The 18,068-nt window shown below is 39.4% G+C and overlaps 4 protein-coding genes across 5 annotated transcripts; 3 read left to right on the top strand and 1 right to left on the bottom strand.

Moving 5' to 3' along the window:
* Positions 1 to 312: 312 nt before the first annotated feature.
* LOC114751779 (prostaglandin E synthase 2-like) lies at positions 313 to 1,426 on the top strand. Its single transcript, XM_028940450.1, has 2 exons — positions 313 to 463; positions 985 to 1,426. Exons 1-2 carry the CDS (start codon positions 349 to 351, stop codon positions 1,143 to 1,145), a joined length of 276 nt encoding a protein of 91 aa, XP_028796283.1. The 5' UTR covers positions 313 to 348; the 3' UTR covers positions 1,146 to 1,426.
* A 159-nt stretch (positions 1,427 to 1,585) lies between these two features.
* Positions 1,586 to 4,854, bottom strand: LOC114751777 (uncharacterized). The gene is made up of 7 exons (XM_028940447.1): positions 4,422 to 4,854; positions 4,200 to 4,282; positions 4,017 to 4,079; positions 3,807 to 3,908; positions 3,592 to 3,657; positions 2,316 to 2,385; positions 1,586 to 2,166 (listed from the first exon to the last, which is right to left on the bottom strand). The coding sequence occupies exons 1-7, from the start codon at positions 4,852 to 4,854 to the stop codon at positions 1,712 to 1,714; spliced, it is 1,272 nt and encodes a 423-aa protein (XP_028796280.1). The 3' UTR covers positions 1,586 to 1,711.
* On the top strand, positions 3,627 to 16,366 carry LOC114751776 (auxin efflux carrier component 1). 2 transcript variants are annotated; one of them, XM_028940446.1, is made up of 8 exons: positions 3,627 to 3,637; positions 4,804 to 4,815; positions 13,203 to 14,431; positions 14,547 to 14,790; positions 14,928 to 15,013; positions 15,410 to 15,567; positions 15,826 to 15,902; positions 16,027 to 16,366. In XM_028940446.1, the coding sequence occupies exons 3-8, from the start codon at positions 13,249 to 13,251 to the stop codon at positions 16,091 to 16,093; spliced, it is 1,815 nt and encodes a 604-aa protein (XP_028796279.1). In that variant the 5' UTR covers positions 3,627 to 3,637; positions 4,804 to 4,815; positions 13,203 to 13,248; the 3' UTR covers positions 16,094 to 16,366. The 2 variants fall into 2 exon arrangements, with proteins under 2 accessions (XP_028796279.1, XP_028796278.1); XM_028940445.1 differs by lacking the exons at positions 3,627 to 3,637; positions 4,804 to 4,815 and having other exon boundaries at positions 12,870 to 14,431.
* LOC114751778 (protein C2-DOMAIN ABA-RELATED 4-like) lies at positions 5,587 to 7,378 on the top strand. The gene is made up of 3 exons (XM_028940448.1): positions 5,587 to 5,927; positions 6,413 to 6,508; positions 6,858 to 7,378. Exons 1-3 carry the CDS (start codon positions 5,817 to 5,819, stop codon positions 7,149 to 7,151), a joined length of 501 nt encoding a protein of 166 aa, XP_028796281.1. The 5' UTR covers positions 5,587 to 5,816; the 3' UTR covers positions 7,152 to 7,378.
* Positions 16,367 to 18,068: the final 1,702 nt, after the last annotated feature.

The following is an 18,068-nucleotide window of genomic DNA, read 5'->3' as shown; positions in this document are numbered from 1 at the left end:
TTTCCTGTTGAAGAGAGAATTTTGTGGGAAACAAACAGTGGTGCTGGATAAATTTGCCTTTTGATGAGCTCAGACGGGTTTTAAAAAGGTCCCAATATGGCAGTAAGAGACAAGATCGTCTTGTTATCCTCTTGTATTGAAACATTTTATTGGTGGGGTGGGGGTGAGAGAGCTAGGGAGGTAAAAAGGATAGTTATGGGTAATTCGGTGACTGTCTATTTTGCTGTGCTCTCTAAACTTGAAGATGGGCTAAGCGTGGACAGGCTATTAATTATTTACTGAATTTGATGTTGTAGGAAATTTCAGTTTACAGAAAGAATTACAGTTAAGTATGCTGGAGCTACAGCAATGTATTTTGTGTCCAAGAATCTGAAGAAGAAGTACAACATTACTGATGAACGTGCTGCTCTTTATGAGGCAGCAGAAACATGGGTCGATGCTCTAAATGGCCGGGAATTCCTTGGTATGCCCCCCCTCCCTTCTGCGCATGGTGTGTGAAAATTTTTTGTCACCTTTGAAATACAGAAATAGCACGCGATTCTTTTGATCATTTTAAACTAATGTTAACAACTCCACATCAACAAATATGCAAATATGGCAAACAGGCAAAGCTACCGATGGCAATTAGAAAATTGAGGTCACGCCATGCCGGTTTAGGATTGAGTTGTTTTAATTTGTTAAACAGCCTGTGCAAGATGGCTTTTTCTTTTCTTTTTTTCCTCCTTGGATTACAAGCTATTGCTTGGGGGGTGGATTGAACCCCCATTCCACTAGGCTTGGCAAGATGGCATTTAACTTTTGCCGGTTTAAAACTAGCTCTTTATCTTCTAGATATATTATGCTGACGCAAGTTCCCACTTAAAGGCAATATTCTGGTGAATATATGATAAATGTTTTCATGTTTTTATATATTTCATAAATTGTGTATATTCCAAGTATATATTTTCTCATTATTATGATTAGTTTTCTTTTCCCCCCTCTCAGGAGGATCCAAGCCTAATTTGGCCGACTTGGCTGTCTTCGGGGTGCTGAGACCAATTCGCTATCTTAGGTCGGGCAAAGATATGGTAGAACACACTCGGATCGGTGGGTGGTACACAAGAATGGAGAATAATGTGGGACAGTCTTCAAGAATGAAAGCCTAAATGAACATCGTCGAGTTAGGACTTTTTTCTCCCTTATATTGCTATGCTTTCAGGGTTTTGTACCACATGCAACTTATTTATTGGAAGGAAAGACGGATGGATATCTCCCTGGACATTCAAAAACAAACTGGAAGGCGGAGGTAGTCGTATATAGACGCAAAATTATTCCAAATGATTAATTCTTTCGACAAATTAATTTATATTTATTATAGATGCATTTACTTTTGACCCATCTTATTGAGTTGTATGATAGAAAAAATGAAACAGTTTGCCAGTGACAATAGTAAAAAAGGCAACCGTTGCCTCTGTTATTTGTAATCTAGGTAATGAGTAGGGGCCATTCTTTTAGCATTGTCGTTATCACGTGTCCTGGTTTTAATTCGAATCTACCCCATCTTCCGTGTCGTTAATGATGCCAAGCAACATGTGCCCAACGAAGGAAAGCATCGATGCTCCTGGGTGAACTGCAAAGCATTGCATTATTTCTTTCTCCATTTTTCTTACAATACTGGGATTGATCTATCAAGGATACGTTATAACTGTGTAATTTGACAAACGGTAGTACGTCAGTCAAATGCTAAAAGCTCATCAAGCTGTTCCTCTGTCCACTGTGGGATTAGGATCTCCCGATTTGTGTCCATCTGTCTTGTTGACCCCGTTTCCGGACCATGAGATTCAGATGTATCAACCAAGTATGCCGATGAACCATTGTTTTGAGCAATACATGCTGAACTGTCTCCGCCCAGTTGACAAGGGTTTGAGTTGTCTTCCGTCTCAATCTCAAGCTCACAGCTACTGAGTGCTTTCACACGTTCAGCGATATTGACGTGCTCAGAATGGTTCCTTCCTGAATCTTGTTTCGCCCCGACGCTTTCTGGAGTTTTATCATCTCCCTTTTGCTTATCACTAACTTCCATATCTTTAAATCCCAAATGTAGGGAGCGGTTAGTGCTAATTTCCTCTGTTCTTTCCTGTGGCAGAGACAAAGTATAGTCCGCCATCGATAATCTTTCGTTGCCTCCTGTCACAGAGAAGGTTAATTTATGAGCACGTATGTATTGTAGGAGGGTTAACAGTAAGGCATTAGAATAAATAGAACACGTCATCATCAATAGAGAGGGGACGAAGAGCTAATAAAAGAACTTGTTACAGATTGATGTTCGTAAGTACCTATAGAAGGAGCCACACGTCTTAAAGATGGATAAATTTCAGATTCAGGTTCGCTGCTCTCTGAAAAAATCTGTTCAGAACAAACAGTTTGTTAGCGGACAAACAAAAACTCGATATTCAACAGATCGAAAGGAAATAAATGGAAAAATATCTCAAATTATTGCATTCGAAATTCGAAGAGATTGAGGATGTGACGAGGATTCGTTCTCAATGATATCTCCCCAAATAAAAATGAGCTATCCAAAGTTGCTCCTACCCCTTTCTAAGGAACTAACTAGACAAGCTAAACGACCCAATCTCAAACTTCAAGCCAAGAACCCATGATTCTGAGGCTGGGACACCCTGCGCATTATTTTAGTTACTCGGGTAATTTGACTATCGGCATTTGCGATCATTTCCCATTCAATCAGCATCAAACACTGCTTTCGTCTTTATGTAGCTCTAAACGCCGAATGGACCACATCTCATCATTTTCGGCCGATTAGGATAGAATATACTACTTTCAGTTATTAATATAAAGACTTGTTTGACTTTCAATTTGATCCTAAATATAAAGTCCTAATATATTTTGTTTTTCACATTTATTTATTTTTTTCAAAGTGGTCTTTGAAATAGTTGTACATATTAAAAATTCCATTCAATAGTAATTTTAGCTAATATACATGATTAATAAAGACATTCTAAAAAAAACAACACATTTATTATAAATAATTAATTTAACTAATTTTCTTAATCTTTTCAAATTAATCAATTAAATCTTATATTAAGGACCAAGAGTAGTAATTCATTTTATGCATGAAGACCCAAGCCTTAAGCCCTCCCCGTTGCCGCCAACTCTTACCGACAAACATATCAAATCTTGGCCAAATTCTTTGTCCCTCCATTACGACGATATGCCTAATTAGAAAGTTTTCCGACTCTTTTTGTGCTATTATAGTTGATTCAGCAGGATCCCTGAATGAACTGCCAACATCAATCATGCTTCAATGTTGTATAGACGGTCTATCAAAATGTTCAACCCTAAGTCAGATGCATATACAGCCATATATTTTTGGTTTAGAACAGAACAGTAAATAAAACGGGGTGAGCCAGGCGAGGAGGGAAGGACTAATGATTGAGAATGCTTATTACTGGTATCCATTAAGGTCAGAGTAGATCTCAAATTAAACGTTATACAATACGGTTTGCAGTTAAGGTTCTATATTGATGGGGTTAAGTTTGGCCCACAAAAAAAATATTGATGGGGTTAAGTGTGAACACGAAGATGATCCCATACCTTGACTATGTTGCGCAATGTTATATTCAGGTAACAAACAGAGGGAGTGGGGCAAAATACAGCAACCTGAAATAGAGGACAGGTTGGTTTAGTCAAGCAAATTTGGTCATCAGACTACAAGTTGCCACCAGGAAAACGAAACTAAAATTCAACGCCATGACAAGGAAGCTTTTGCTGACGCAATATTTCTATATTCAAATTAATGAGTAACAGACCTTTTGGAGAACCAAAACCGAACCAGCTTTTACATTATTTCCAAATTCTCCTTCAGTGAAGACTTTACGATGTACACTGGCACCAATTGTACCAGAGGGATCCTGAAATTCAGACTCAGGTACCTCAGATATTATTATCATGAGAAAGAACAAGAGACACAAGTCATGAGTGCATTTTCGAATGCACCGCATTCACAGTTCCAGATATACCTTTAAGGTCACCATGAAATCTCCTAGACCATTCGGTGTGCAGGATTTAATAACGGCGATTACCTGTTTCCAAGTAACTAAATATTTAAAAGAAACTCGTATGAAACTTTTGAATTAAGGCCGGCACTTTATAGAAGTATATAGTGAATAACATAAAATCATCTTCCGAATTATTGGCAATACCTGACCTACTCGTTCAATGTTGATTTGCTTCTTAATTGAGCTCAAAGGCGTACCAAATACCACACTATTACGATCGACCTTGCCTAGAAAAACCGAAAGAGAAAGAGATTTGAAATGAACCAAGCATGTATGAGCCACAGAATAGCTTTTCCAGAATCAGTGTAGTTTTAGAAAATGATAGATTATTTCAGAGGTAAATAAACGGGGAAATGTAGGAAGAACCTTCTCGACGAAGCCAGCCCAGAGCACAGTGCCAGGCATTAGTGTTAAAATCGTGATCGTTATCATCGCCATATTGAACAACCCGCCTTATGAATTCTTGCGTGGGAATGGAGTCCGCGGCATCTTCCAATAAACTCTGGTGACCTAGAGCTCTGCGCTGCATCGCGGCCTGAACGACACCGGCCGGACCGGGAATGAGGCGATTTGGAAGAGCAGGTGCCTTCGCCTGCGGTAAAAGGGAATGGCAATGGGAAGCGGGTAGGGTTTCAGGGGGGGAATGAGGATTGCGCTGAAAAATTAGCCGCTGCTGCGAAGCATTGGCGGCGATGGTATGGGAAGCTTTGGATGAGGAATCGAGGTGATGGCGTTTGCAAGGGCGGAGGAAAGAGGAGAGGTCAGAATCATCGATGTCAAGAGCTTCCCAGGGTTCCATAACATTTCACCATCGTGTTTCCAGCAGTGATGGCAGCATGATTATAAACTGAGAACCAAAAGACAAATCAAAACTCAAAAGGGTAGCCGCAAGCGCGGGAACCCTTTTAATTGGACCCTAAGTTGGAATATTAGGAGGGCCTGGGCCTCTCCTCGTATCTTTAGCCCTCCAACTATCCTTTAATCCAATAATAATGCCCAAAAAGTCAAAAAGCCGTGGCAATGGGACTAAATCAAGTGGAAGGTCTTAATTTTTTATAACGTGGTGAATTAAAATTTAAATTCTTATTAAAAAAGATATTTATATTTAATGCTCAATAATATCTCAAATAAAATTACTTGTAATAAAAAAATACTTGTACCTAATTTAAAAAAAAAAAAAGCAAGGAAGGAACATTTATTTTTTAAAAAAGCCCATTAAAACTAGTTTAAGCTGCTAGTGTACTGATCATATAGGATTTAAATTCCGGTAATATAATTAAAAAAATAAAAAGTGACGTCCAGACTCTAGAATACGAACAAGTCAACTTAAGTTTGTCACGAGGGTATGAAATGTAGGCATATGTGGGTTGAGAGTTTTAGAGCCATTGGATTTGGGCTATGGAGATCGGCCACGTCGCAGTAGCGGCATTCACGGACGGCACAAGTCAACGTCTAACCGCAATCAATTTTGAACCGGAGCTGCCGCTTACAAGTACCAGGAAATCCTCCCTACTTCTCAAACTCATCCTCCTTTTCTCCTCCTCTGACTTGGCCCATTTCTTCTTTCACCACCCCCCCGGGACCGTACAGGGCCAACCAACAAGTTTTCCCCCTTGTCAAACCCCTGATCTCAGCATTTCCCATCTCTAAATTGTTTTCCTCATCGATTTATCGTTACCAATTTCATCTCAGACTAAAACAAGGATTTAATGAGATGAAGTAGGTGGAAAATTGTACACAGAAAGAGCGTGAGGGAGAACAATGGAAAACCTGATCGGCCTTCTGAGGATTCGGGTGAAGCGTGGGGTGAACCTCGCCGTTCGTGATGTTCGTAGCAGCGATCCTTACGTCGTCGTAAGGATGGGCAGACAGGTCAGTGCTCTCTTCTATTCTTCTGCTCACATAATTCTTTATTATGAGCCTTCTTTCTTGGGTACAGATTGTGTATATATCCTCTTGAAAATTGCATTTAAACGCCCCTCCCCCGGGGGTCGTCTGTTTATTCATAATTGTTATATTCAATAGCTTTGGCTGTATTTATTTTGGAGAATTGGTCGCAGAATTTCAGCCAACTACTTTTTATTGCACCATCTATTCACAATTACAATTTTCCCTCCAGTTGATTCCAAGGATTGCTGTTCTCTTCGTTCCCTGGATGATTCATGTGCCCTTTATTTAATTGTTCATTTCCCTGAGAAGTACGTAGAAATTCTTTCACCTTGGGTCTCGTCCCTGGAAGTTTGAATGGGATAAAGGAAGATTCTAGAAATGAATAGGAAAGTATAAATAACTGCGTCGCAATTGTGGTAGTTGTGAATGTTATTATGAATAAGCACAAGTGATGCGTGGTTTTACAGAGACTCAAGACTCGTGTGATAAAGAAGGATGTAAATCCTGAGTGGAATGAAGACCTGACCCTTTCAGTTACAGACCCGAGTCGTCCGATAACAATAGTAAGTAGTGTGAGTTACTGGTGTATGTTTATTTATATTTATATACTATCTCGATTCTTAATATAAGAGCTCTTTTAACTTTTATTTTAACTCTAAATATAAGACTAAAACTCCATTCAATTTGTCTCTCATATTTATTTATTTATTCTCAAGGCAGTCCATGTAATAATGATAATTGTAATTAAAACACTTGATCAACAAAGATATTTTAGAAAAGATAACACATTTATTACAAATAATTAATTTAATTAGTTTTTTTAATCTACTCAAATTAGCTAATTAGTTTTTATATTAAAAACTGAAAGCAGCACGAAGGAATGTTAATGATGTGTGTGTGTGTGAGATGCAGACGGTGTATGACCATGACACGTTCAGCAAAGATGACAAAATGGGGGAAGCAGAGTTTGAGATAAGACCGTTTATAGAAGCGGTGAACATGAGGCTGGATGGGCTGCCGAGCGGGACGGTGGTGAGAAGATTGTATCCAGGCAGGCAAAATTGTTTGGCGGATGAGAGCTGCATTACGTACAGCGAAGGCAAGGTTGTGCAAGATTTGGTGCTCAGATTACGCAATGTTGAATGTGGTGAAGTTGAAATCCAATTGGAATGGATCCGCGTTCCTTCTACTTCCCGTTCCATTTAGCTTCTGCTTCCTGGGTATATTCTTTACATCGCTACGCCTTGTGTTTTCTGCTGCTACTTATCATCCTGTATCTATTTTCTGCCCTCTTCTTTTACTCCCTTTAGTTCCCTTCTCTGCATACTTTGGAACGCTTTTTCATTCATCATTGAAAGAAAACCTGTTTTGTTACTCCGAAGACTCGTTTTGTAAGCAAGTGACGGTAAAAGAACAAAGATTTTCGGAAAGAAGACTCGGTATGAGTTTTCCCAGTTGCGGGGCCAAAATGTCCTCCACAACTTGGACACATAGCTGGTCCGCGCTATTGAGAATGGCCTGCTGACTTGAACACTAGGACGCAGGAATCCCCTCATGACGATGCCATTCGCAATATTGTTTAGTTTTAGGGAATGTTTGGATAGAAACCAAACCATGGTTTTAAAAATGTTTTTACGGTATACGAAGTAAATATGTAGATGAGTGTGTCTCGTTTTGTGAAATCTTGTCAAACACCTCCTCAGTATTGATCTTCTTAGCATTAACATATCATCGTTCATATTTTAATATAGGATAAATAAGCAAACTTACTGATTGTAATATTCAAAAAGAATATCAGAAACCATAATAAAATGTTAGGCGTAAAAATACCTGGGATGATTTAAAGATGTCTCAAAATGCTACTTCCATTAAATGCATCAAATAACTGTTTGCTTTAAGTTTGGGGTGCTACTATATTATCCACATGTGTCCTTCATCCTGGTTATTTTTCTCAATACTAGTTAATGGCAGTCAGTCAGTATTAGAAGCACTCACTGTAGTCGTCGTTGCTGCTTTAACTAGTGAATTGTGAATCATCGGTCATAAATTTAGAGAAACAAACAACCTATCCAGAAATTTTACTCGAAGATTTAGAGAGACCAAGAGGGGGAACAAATATGAGCAAAAGAAGAGGAATTGATAGTGAGGAGTGAGATCTCATCCACCTTGGACTTGAACATAGAGATTTGAGAATTGGAAGACGAGAGAGCTAGCCTACTATCGCAAGGGGATAACTCGACAGTGTTATTGTAGAAGAATTTTTCCTTTGGTGCAAATGCAATTCCAAAGGTGAATACGTCAGATCACTCCACCTTAGAGTCCATGCAAGGAGAATACACTCTGTTGTGTCTTCTACGTCCACAAAATTTGCCACCACCGTCACCACGATCATCAACCGTGTCGCTAGCATTTTGAGCACCGTCATATGGTGTGTGCTAAGCTGATTCGACCACAGGTTCCTAGGAGGAGAGGTCACGAGATGTTGAGTCTATTTGTGCTCACGTTGAGGAAAGCATACTTCTGACGCTTGGAGTAGTAGGTAGTAAGAATCCAAACAGCAGGCTTCTCAAGGCGATGACTTTAGAGTTGAAGGCAAGAACTAGAGGTGGATTGAGACCGAGATGTATGAACGGATTGGGTTTTGGTGCGAGTACGAATGCTAAAGGAAGAGGACAGGGAGACATCCATAATGCTGGCATCGCAAAAGGTTTGGGTCATAGAGAGAGGCAGAGTAGGAGAGAGAGTGAAAGAAGGAGAAAGGATACGAGAGACTGACTCACCGATATTAAGAAAAATAATAGGACCCACAACTTAAAACATACGACGTTGATACGTTTAATGGAAGCAGCATTTCATGGTCGTTTTTGAATTATTATGGATATTTTTACACTTAATATTTTATTATGTTGCCTGATACTCTTTTTAAATATTACAATGAGTCAATTTACCCTTTCACCTTTTAATATAAATTCATTGTGAAAGCGTTCATAAAATCATCTTCTTCATTTAAAATGGGGGGGGGGGGATGTGTAGAATTAGTTGCACGCTAGGTTTCCCCTTGGGGTAGGGTACAGTTCACAAATGAATCCCCCTCTTATTTTGATTCCCGACACACATACGTTTTCAATTCCCTGTAAGTCTTCAAGAGGATCTCTTCGGTATGAATATTTCTTAGCTCGATATAAGACTATATTGCTAATATTAATTCTTGTTGTGAGGAATCTAACTGAAAAGTTTAAGTGATAAAATAATAAGAAGTACATTTGTAAACTCTCTTTGAAGCCTATTTTAAAAGACTATTATTATTGATATTTCTTATTTGCTAAAATAATCGACGTAACTGATATATAATCCATATGCTTAAAGGAGGTCAGTTTAAGTGCCAAGGATCTAACTCATACTCCACATGGGCGCAATGTGATTTGTAAACACTCTTTGAATCTTGAAAATGGCCCAACTTTCGCAATTTTTTTAAACCAAACTCATAAATTTTCATTTGCCAGCGCTTCAAAACCAGATTTTCTTTTCCAACACATCCCTTATATTTTAACTTAACGTGTTCCCAGCAACTTCCTCGTGTTTAGTTTAACTAAATCCACTTTTTTATTTTAAATAAGCTGGCCAATAATCAAATTGAAAGTCTATTTCATCCAACATCAAAAGAACAGTTAAAAAAAATACTACCTTCAGTCTTAATTATAAAACCTCGTTTATAGTCTATAAACGAGACATTATAATTAGGACAAGAGGTAGTAATAAGTATGAAAACCAACAACAACAACAAAAAAAGAGCATGCTGTGGACATTTGTTTTAATTTCTTGAATGATATTGCTGGAATTCATTATCATTCTCTTAAATTCCTTCAAAGGTAGCGTAGTCAAACTATGGGGTGGTGTGATTGAAACTAGATGGGAATCCACACAAATATGCTGCATCCCCACAGCAAGGCCAACTTGGTCTGTAAATCAGCAAAACCAATGCGATTGCGTAACTTTGCTCGTAAGAAAGCACCTTTTACGAGTTACCTTTATATCTTAATTGCTCATCTCCCTTCCTTAAATTTTTTTTTTTTAAAAAAAAAAAGTCTTCCCGTCTTATCCACTGAACCCCAATTCATCAATCTCTCGCTGTGTCTAAATTTTGTTATCCGGCTCTCCACTTTGGTCCGATGCATGCATCGGAATGTCTTAATGTTGCTGTAGTTTATGTCTGAGATTGCAGAATCATATATATACACACACACACTCTCTATGTTATCTTTTTATCTCGATATATAAATAAATGGCGGTGCCTGTTAGACAGTGGTCGCCGGTTCTTTAATTAACACTGGAAAATAGGGAATGGCTCGAAATTTTGAGGAGTGAAAGATTTGTTTTGTTTTGTGAAGCCGAGAGATAACATATATTCGTTCAAGGAGCAGAGGGAGGTGAATAGGACAAACCAAGTATTGAGATGAAAACAATCGTAACACTAAAATTAATAAATAAAATGGATACATTAATTCCATTTATGCTCATAGGAAACACAAAAACCCATAGCAGAGCGTGCAGCTAAGCTTGGTGTTTGGGGTTTTGAATTATCTAAGAGTTGTATGACTGACACGCCAATCACTGTTACTATCTCATCTTCTTCATCATTAACTCCAAAGCGTGCTTCAGTTATCACTTCTATGACCACTTTTTTTCAATTTTCTATGTATTAATTAATTGCTGTGATTCTGAACCTGGAATGCTTCCCCAATGAAGCCGTAAATGAATCAAGAGTGATACTATGGCTCACCTTGAACAAAAACCTTCTCCCTCACCAGTCTGATCTCCTGCACCACCGATAAACTTAATTAAGGGTTATAATGAGCAGGTCAAGGATGGATCCAAGCCCATCACAAGAAAAGAGATGCTTATTGTTTTGTTAATCATAGTCTAGTAACCTAATTAATAATTGTCCTTAGCCGCGAGAGTCGTCAAGGTTTGGTTCCTTTTGTTAAGCATATATACAGGAAAAGTGGAGTAAAGGCTGTACGCTTTTCAGTAACATTCTGGTTTTTACAGCTAGCTCTCTTGTGCTTTTGTTAGATGGGATCTTTTATTCTTTTCTTTTTCACTTGACTCACTTTCTGTTGCTTTCATGCAAATTGACAATAGAATAGAATGAAATTGGCTTGCCAGAGGGAAAGGGAAGGAAGAAAAATAATGGGAATGGAGAAAGAGGGGGGGCATGAAGGAGCATGTTTCAGTTCAGTAAATATTCGGGTGATGAGTAATGTAAGATTTTACCATGATGATGCTTTTAGGAAAGGTGAGCCAGCATTAGCAGAAACACGATCATGATGCTTCAGACATATATTCCCCCTTAATTCCTTTTCGTACTTACCCACATCCTTTAACAAATCCCTCCCTCTTCCTCCATTTTACTGCTGTATTTTTACTAGACCTACACATTTGTTATCAGCTACTATACTATCAACTTCCTCATTATATTCTGTGTAATTAATATCACTACCAAATTTAACATTTCATCAAAGAGCAAATTGTACTACTTACTTACGATAATTATTAATGATATGTTCTATTTAATTATCAAACTTTATATGATGCGAGCCCAACCATATGCATCATCAGAAAGTCATTTGGACTGTGCCAGTGCTGTATTGGGTTCGCACTTCGAAACTGTTCAAGAATCACTGTCCTGAATCAGGTTCAGAACTCTTTTGCTTTTGCTTTGCTGTTATATTATTCTCATTATTGTTGTATTTTCCAAATGCTCCTCCTCACCAAACCCTCACACCTGGCATGAGTTTTTAATCCATTGATTACATCTATAATCCATTATTAAATAGGAGAAGGACGCATGCATGTACTTGCAATGAATTAATTAAGCTGTTTTTAGTTATCGTTAGAATACTACATAGTTAAAATATTTAATCAGGTATATAATTTTTGACCCCAAAAAAAATCATACATGAAATGATGTAATCTGTTTTGACAATCAATATTTAATTAGAATATTAATTTATTATATTCCTATAATTATATTTATAATAACTATTTATATTTATTAGTAATTTTTATTTAGAAACATATATGTGATACTCAAGCGTGTAGGGTGGATTTTATGCAATAGAAAATACAATGTGTCCATTCTATATAGCAGTGAATAGTTTGAGAGAAGTAGGGTTGGTCCGGTTGGAGAGGTGGTGAACATAGAAGCAAAGGGGGGGAGGTCAAGTAGAGTGAAAGAAGGCAGAAATTGGAAAAGTTGATTTGATGAGAGAAATGAGCAATTATATATGTAGAACGAAAGCAACACATGCACGCATTAAACCCAGGGAATGTGGAGATACTTGGCTTGTAATCTCACCTAACTAAACTAAACGAACCCCAAGCACTTGGAAGTGGTAAAACCCCACAGACTTAGATAGGTCGATGCTTAGATATGGTTGGGAAACGACAATTAAGAGCCACGTGATCCCTCTTTTGCTCTCCTCGCTCATCTCTTCCCCTTGTCCTCTCTTCTCCCCTTTGGTTCTCTGTTTTATGCATGTCACCTCAATTCTACTCATACTTCTCCATCCTTTTTCCCCCTCCTTTTTATGGGCTGTTGGGATAGAGAAATATTACCTCCTGAACAACTCATGGCCAACAATCCCGCAAGCAGATCTCACGAGACTCTTCTCACTTTTGCCCACTCTATCTTATTTTATTTTTGTGACGGTCATTTATATCTTTAAAAGAAGAAAAGGAAAGGCCAGAGGCTGCGGGCTCCCTTTACGTAGCTTAAAGATGTAAAGATGTAATGGAGACATACCCAGCTCCAACTAAAATGCTTTTTCCACGCTTTATGTGACAAATCAAGTCCCACAGAAGATAGAGCCACTCACTAAGTTCCCAAGTGTTATCAAATACCCACCACGCCCCTGCTGAACCCCAAATCCATACACAGCTCAAAACAAAAAGCAAGCAAACAAAATTAAACCAAAATAAAAAAGCATACCCCCCTCTCACCCCCTCTTGCCTCTGCGTTGTGCTTTGGGGACTGCAAGCGCAAGCTTGCTCGCATCTCTCAAAGCTGAAAAAATATTTGCTGTATTCTGCATATTACCCACTACCCAATAAACCAAAACACATGCTCTCTCGTTTCCCCATCTCTTTTCATCATCACCCCCACCTCCCACGCCATCCCCACTCAATCTTCTTCTCCTTCTTCAGCTTCCCTTCTCCAATTCCTCTCATCTTCCTCCTCTCTGTTTCAGTCTCTAGGAACTTTTTCTGATCTTTGTTGTTCTTGCTCTACAGTCCAGCGAAGATGATCACTTGGTTAGACTTCTACCATGTCATGACCGCAATGGTGCCACTTTACGTGGCTATGATATTGGCCTATGGCTCCGTGAAATGGTGGAAGATCTTCTCGCCGGATCAATGCTCCGGAATCAATCGTTTCGTTGCTCTGTTTGCAGTTCCTCTCCTCTCTTTCCACTTCATCGCCTCCAACAATCCCTACGAAATGAACTTTCGCTTCATCGCTGCTGATACCCTTCAAAAGGTCATCGTTCTTGTTATTCTTGCTGTTTGGGCCAACGTGAGCAAAAGGGGTTGCTTGGAATGGACTATAACACTGTTCTCACTTTCTACCCTACCAAACACCTTGGTTATGGGTATCCCTTTGCTTAAAGGCATGTACGGTGAGTTCTCTGGGAGTCTGATGGTCCAAATAGTGGTCCTCCAGTGCATCATTTGGTACACTTTGATGCTGTTCATGTTTGAGTTTAGAGGAGCCAGAATGCTAATCTCTGAGCAATTCCCGGACACAGCTGGCTCAATCGTTTCCATCCATGTTGACTCCGATGTCATGTCCTTGGATGGAAGGCAGCCATTAGAAACCGAAGCTGAAATCAAAGAAGACGGGAAGCTTCATGTGACTGTGAGGAAATCCAATGCTTCAAGATCAGATATTTTTTCAAGAAGGTCTCAGGGGCTTTCTTCTACGACCCCTCGCCCTTCAAATCTTACTAACGCAGAGATATACTCTCTACAATCCTCTCGAAATCCCACACCACGAGGCTCTAGTTTCAACCACACAGATTTTTATTCTATGATGGCTGGTGGTAGAAACTCAAATTTCGGTGCCTCTGATGTGTATGGCATGTCGGCATCAAGAGGGCCAACACCAAGGCCTTCTAATTACGAGGAAGATGGCTCTGGGGGTGGTAAGCCCAGGTTCCACTACCATGGTGGGCCTGGAGGAACAGGGTACCCAGCACCAAACCCAGGAATGTTCTCGCCTACTGCTGCCTCCAAGAATCTTGCTGCAAATGCTAATGCCAAGAGGCCAAATGGCCAAGCACAGCAGAAGCCCGAGGATGGGGCGAGGGACCTTCATATGTTTGTTTGGAGTTCAAGTGCTTCCCCTGTATCAGATGTCTTTGGAGGCCATGAATATGGAGCTCATGATCAGAAAGACGTGAAATTGACAGTATCTCCAGGCAAAGGTTGTCATCATTATTATTTATCATTTCCCCTCTCTAATCTATTAGTTCTGTTCTGGAACTCAGCTTGGCTTGTTTATTAATCGGGTTTTGGTTTCTTGTGGTGTTCGATGATCAGTGGAGGGTCACAGAGACGCTCAAGAGAACTATCTAGAGAAGGATGAATTCAGCTTTGGAAACAGGGGAGTGGACAGGGAAATGAATCACCACGACGGTGAGAAAATCGGAGACAAATCTAAAACTATGCCCCCAGCAAGCGTGATGACAAGGCTTATATTGATAATGGTGTGGAGAAAACTTATCAGAAACCCCAACACGTACTCTAGCTTATTCGGCCTTACTTGGTCTCTCGTTTCATTCAAGTACGACGTCATTTCCTTTCTCAGACAAGTCGGGGGGAAATCTCGGCATAATCTCTCACATTTTGTCTGTTTAATTTTACTCCAACTTCTTTAATATGGATTCTGATTGATTTTGGCTGGTCGGGTGTCCGTTGCAGGTGGAATGTTGAAATGCCTGCTATTATAGCAAAGTCTATTTCCATACTGTCAGATGCAGGACTAGGCATGGCCATGTTCAGTCTTGGTCAGTCCTTCTTACTGAACACGAAGTCCCTGAACCGGGGGAGAAAAAAGTTTCTTTTTTTTTTTTGGGACAGAGAGAGAGAGAAATAAACACTGTTCAATTCAAACTCTTGGTTGCTTAAAGAAAAGGAAAAGATAGAAGAGGAAATCTTTTCTGATTCCATGTTATGTCAACTTGAATTATTACTATTGCTATTATTTAAAAAGAAAAAGGAATATGTGTAAGAGAAAAAGCGAAGGGGCTACATATGAAACAGTGTGATAGTGCTTTATGAATGTGGGAGTGATGATGAAAGGAGTGCAAGGAGTAGTGATGGGGCGGGGGCATGCCCGTTGCCTAATGAATGCTTTTTCCTGTTAATTTTAAATTTTTTTGTTGGGTGTGTGTTGGTGACAGGTCTGTTCATGGCTTTGCAACCGAGGATCATAGCATGTGGGAACTCCACAGCAGCTTTTGCTATGGCCGTGAGATTCCTTACCGGTCCAGCTGTCATGGCAGCCGCTTCCATTGTTGTTGGCCTCAGAGGCGTCCTCTTACACGTTGCCATTGTCCAGGTTCTTGTCTTTCTCTCTCCCTCCTTTGCCCCCTCCTTTCACTACCCCATTTCTATATTCCCCCTCCACTCCTTTCAACTTTAAACTTAAAATATATGTGCATGTGCGTTCCCCTCTCCCGAGATATCCTTTTTTAATCCTGTAATATGCTTGCTTATTGCTTCTGATTTGTGCTCAGAAGTTACTTTTAATTGTGCCCCCAAACATTTCAAACTATAGCTGACCTGTGTGTTCGGAATCTATTTGGCCGCAAAACAGGCAGCTCTACCTCAAGGAATTGTCCCCTTTGTCTTTGCCAAGGAGTACAATGTACATCCTGACATCCTCAGCACGGCGTAAGTGTGTGTGTGTGTAACCATATACGTACAAATATCTAAATCCTCACATGTTTCGATTAATTCCCAACAAGTTCAGTCAAATTGATTCTAATCAGATGGAGTTTGTGGGCTTTTATTGCAGTGTTATTTTCGGGATGTTGATTGCCTTGCCCATAACGCTCGTTTACTACATCTTGTTGGGGCTATGAAGCGTATGATGAAATGATTATCCAGGGAAGGAAGCTTTTGCGGAATATCGGCAAGCAGGCATAGGAAAATTAAACGTCATCGCCATATCAGAATTCAATAGGAGGAGTGGCCGGCCGGATGAATGATCTTCTGAGATTTCTTTTCTTTGTCCTTTCCTTTTTCGGAATGAATACTCCTTGCTCGATCGATCGCTGAAAAATGAATGTAACATCATATGCTTGTACCTAATCATCTATAAAATGGTTATTTATGTCGTTCAATTTTATTATTAATTGTAACGTCCTCGGATTCCAAATCATTCATCCAATGAATAAGGAAGAGAAAAGCAAGTGGAAATGGGTTAAAAATAGATTATATATATATACCTTTTATCTTTTTTACCCAACATCATAACCCGTGTAATTGTTTTTGCTTGGGTATTCCCCAACACAAAAGGAAAAGCGATGCCGAAAAAGGAACCGGCGGATTGGAGGCTAAACTGGATTGTTCACACCTCAATGAAAGCCACCGATTTGGAAAATGAATACGAGATTTGTTGTACGAGTAATGAGCAGTCCGCAAAGACGGATGTGGAGTGTTTCGTGCGTGGCAAGTTGCTTGGAGTGTACATATGAAGATGTTGGTAACTTTTTGAAGACTTTACGATTTGTTATTACACCTAAATTGTGGGATTGACTGTGCAAGCTAGGATGGAAATTAAAAGAGGTGGTGAGATGGAAATTAAGGGAAGAATAATGATGTTGAGCAGACGAGTATAGTGGAAAAAGGGACCCTCCCATACAAGATGGGGGAGGGGGGGGTTTGATTTTGATGTGGACTGCTTTGGAATATTGGGGGACAATATTCACAATCCAAAGTTTCGCCATCCTTTTCTCTCTCACCTTTCTTCTGTTGCCTTTAATTTATTCATCTCTCTCTCTCTTCTAAATATATATATATATATATATATTTTTTTCTTTTTAGTTACATACATCGCCTTTTAGTGACACCTTTCCTTTTCACTCTTGGCTTCTGTATGGCGTTTCGCATGACATCTTTTTACGACCTTTGTAAAACTATATAATCTAGATACAAGTGCGTGGAGTAATTTCTGATTGGGATTGGTATATATACTTAATAAACTGTACGGGCGTTCATGATGGTGTTGTATGGAGAAGCCAGCATAGGGCAACTTATTTAGTTTATGACTCCATGGTGTGGGTTTGTGTCGCCACAATTAATTAAGGAAATGGAAGGCAAATCAACTATTACTGCATGCATGTTTGGATCGATTGATTAATATGCCGCATTATTATAATTGAATAAGTGGTTGGTTTGCGTATTTTGGAGCTGCACCGTGACGTGAAACTAAAACCGCCGAATATCTATCTGACTGAATTGACGGTGCTGGGCGGGATCCGAGTTGTAAGCGGCTTATGTTGAATGGGTAATATGGCTGGGAGAAGTGCTACTACTGGTGTGGAAACGGACATATCCAAGGTATCGGCAGTGGAAAATGACTCACATTTCTTGTAAACAAAGTTGAAGAGTTAGAACAGCACAAGTTAAAAGAGAAAAATCATTTTAATATTATTGAGGGATGGGTGAGGTGGGGAAATAAAGAGCACGTGTGGGAAATGAATGCACGAAGCTGCTTCCCGCAAGCTTGGACGGATGCCTGTAAGTCTCAGCACCACTCCTTCTTATGCGTCACCCTCACTTATTATTAGTTGTAAACTGCAAACGAGGTCTTATAACTGAAACCAGAACTAGTACATCTCTCTGCTAGTACTCCCTGCTTGATACTTCTTCTTCTCACTATATATATACGCACCATGCTGATAACATACATATTCAAGAATCAAGATATATATGTATGATTAGCACCATACACTTAGGACACTATTCATTAATTAGTCTGGGGACAATGAATGAATGAATGCATATGCATGGGGTTTCCTGATTCGTGAGTTTACTGCTTTAATTTTTACGAGT

The sequence above is a fragment of the Neltuma alba genome, unplaced genomic scaffold (assembly GCF_004799145.2).
Source record: "Neltuma alba isolate B1F8T4 unplaced genomic scaffold, ASM479914v2 tig00007100_pilon, whole genome shotgun sequence".
Lineage (NCBI taxonomy): Eukaryota > Viridiplantae > Streptophyta > Magnoliopsida > Fabales > Fabaceae > Neltuma > Neltuma alba.
Note: the sequence above shows the minus strand (reverse complement) of the source record. Positions and strands in the feature narration are given on the sequence as shown.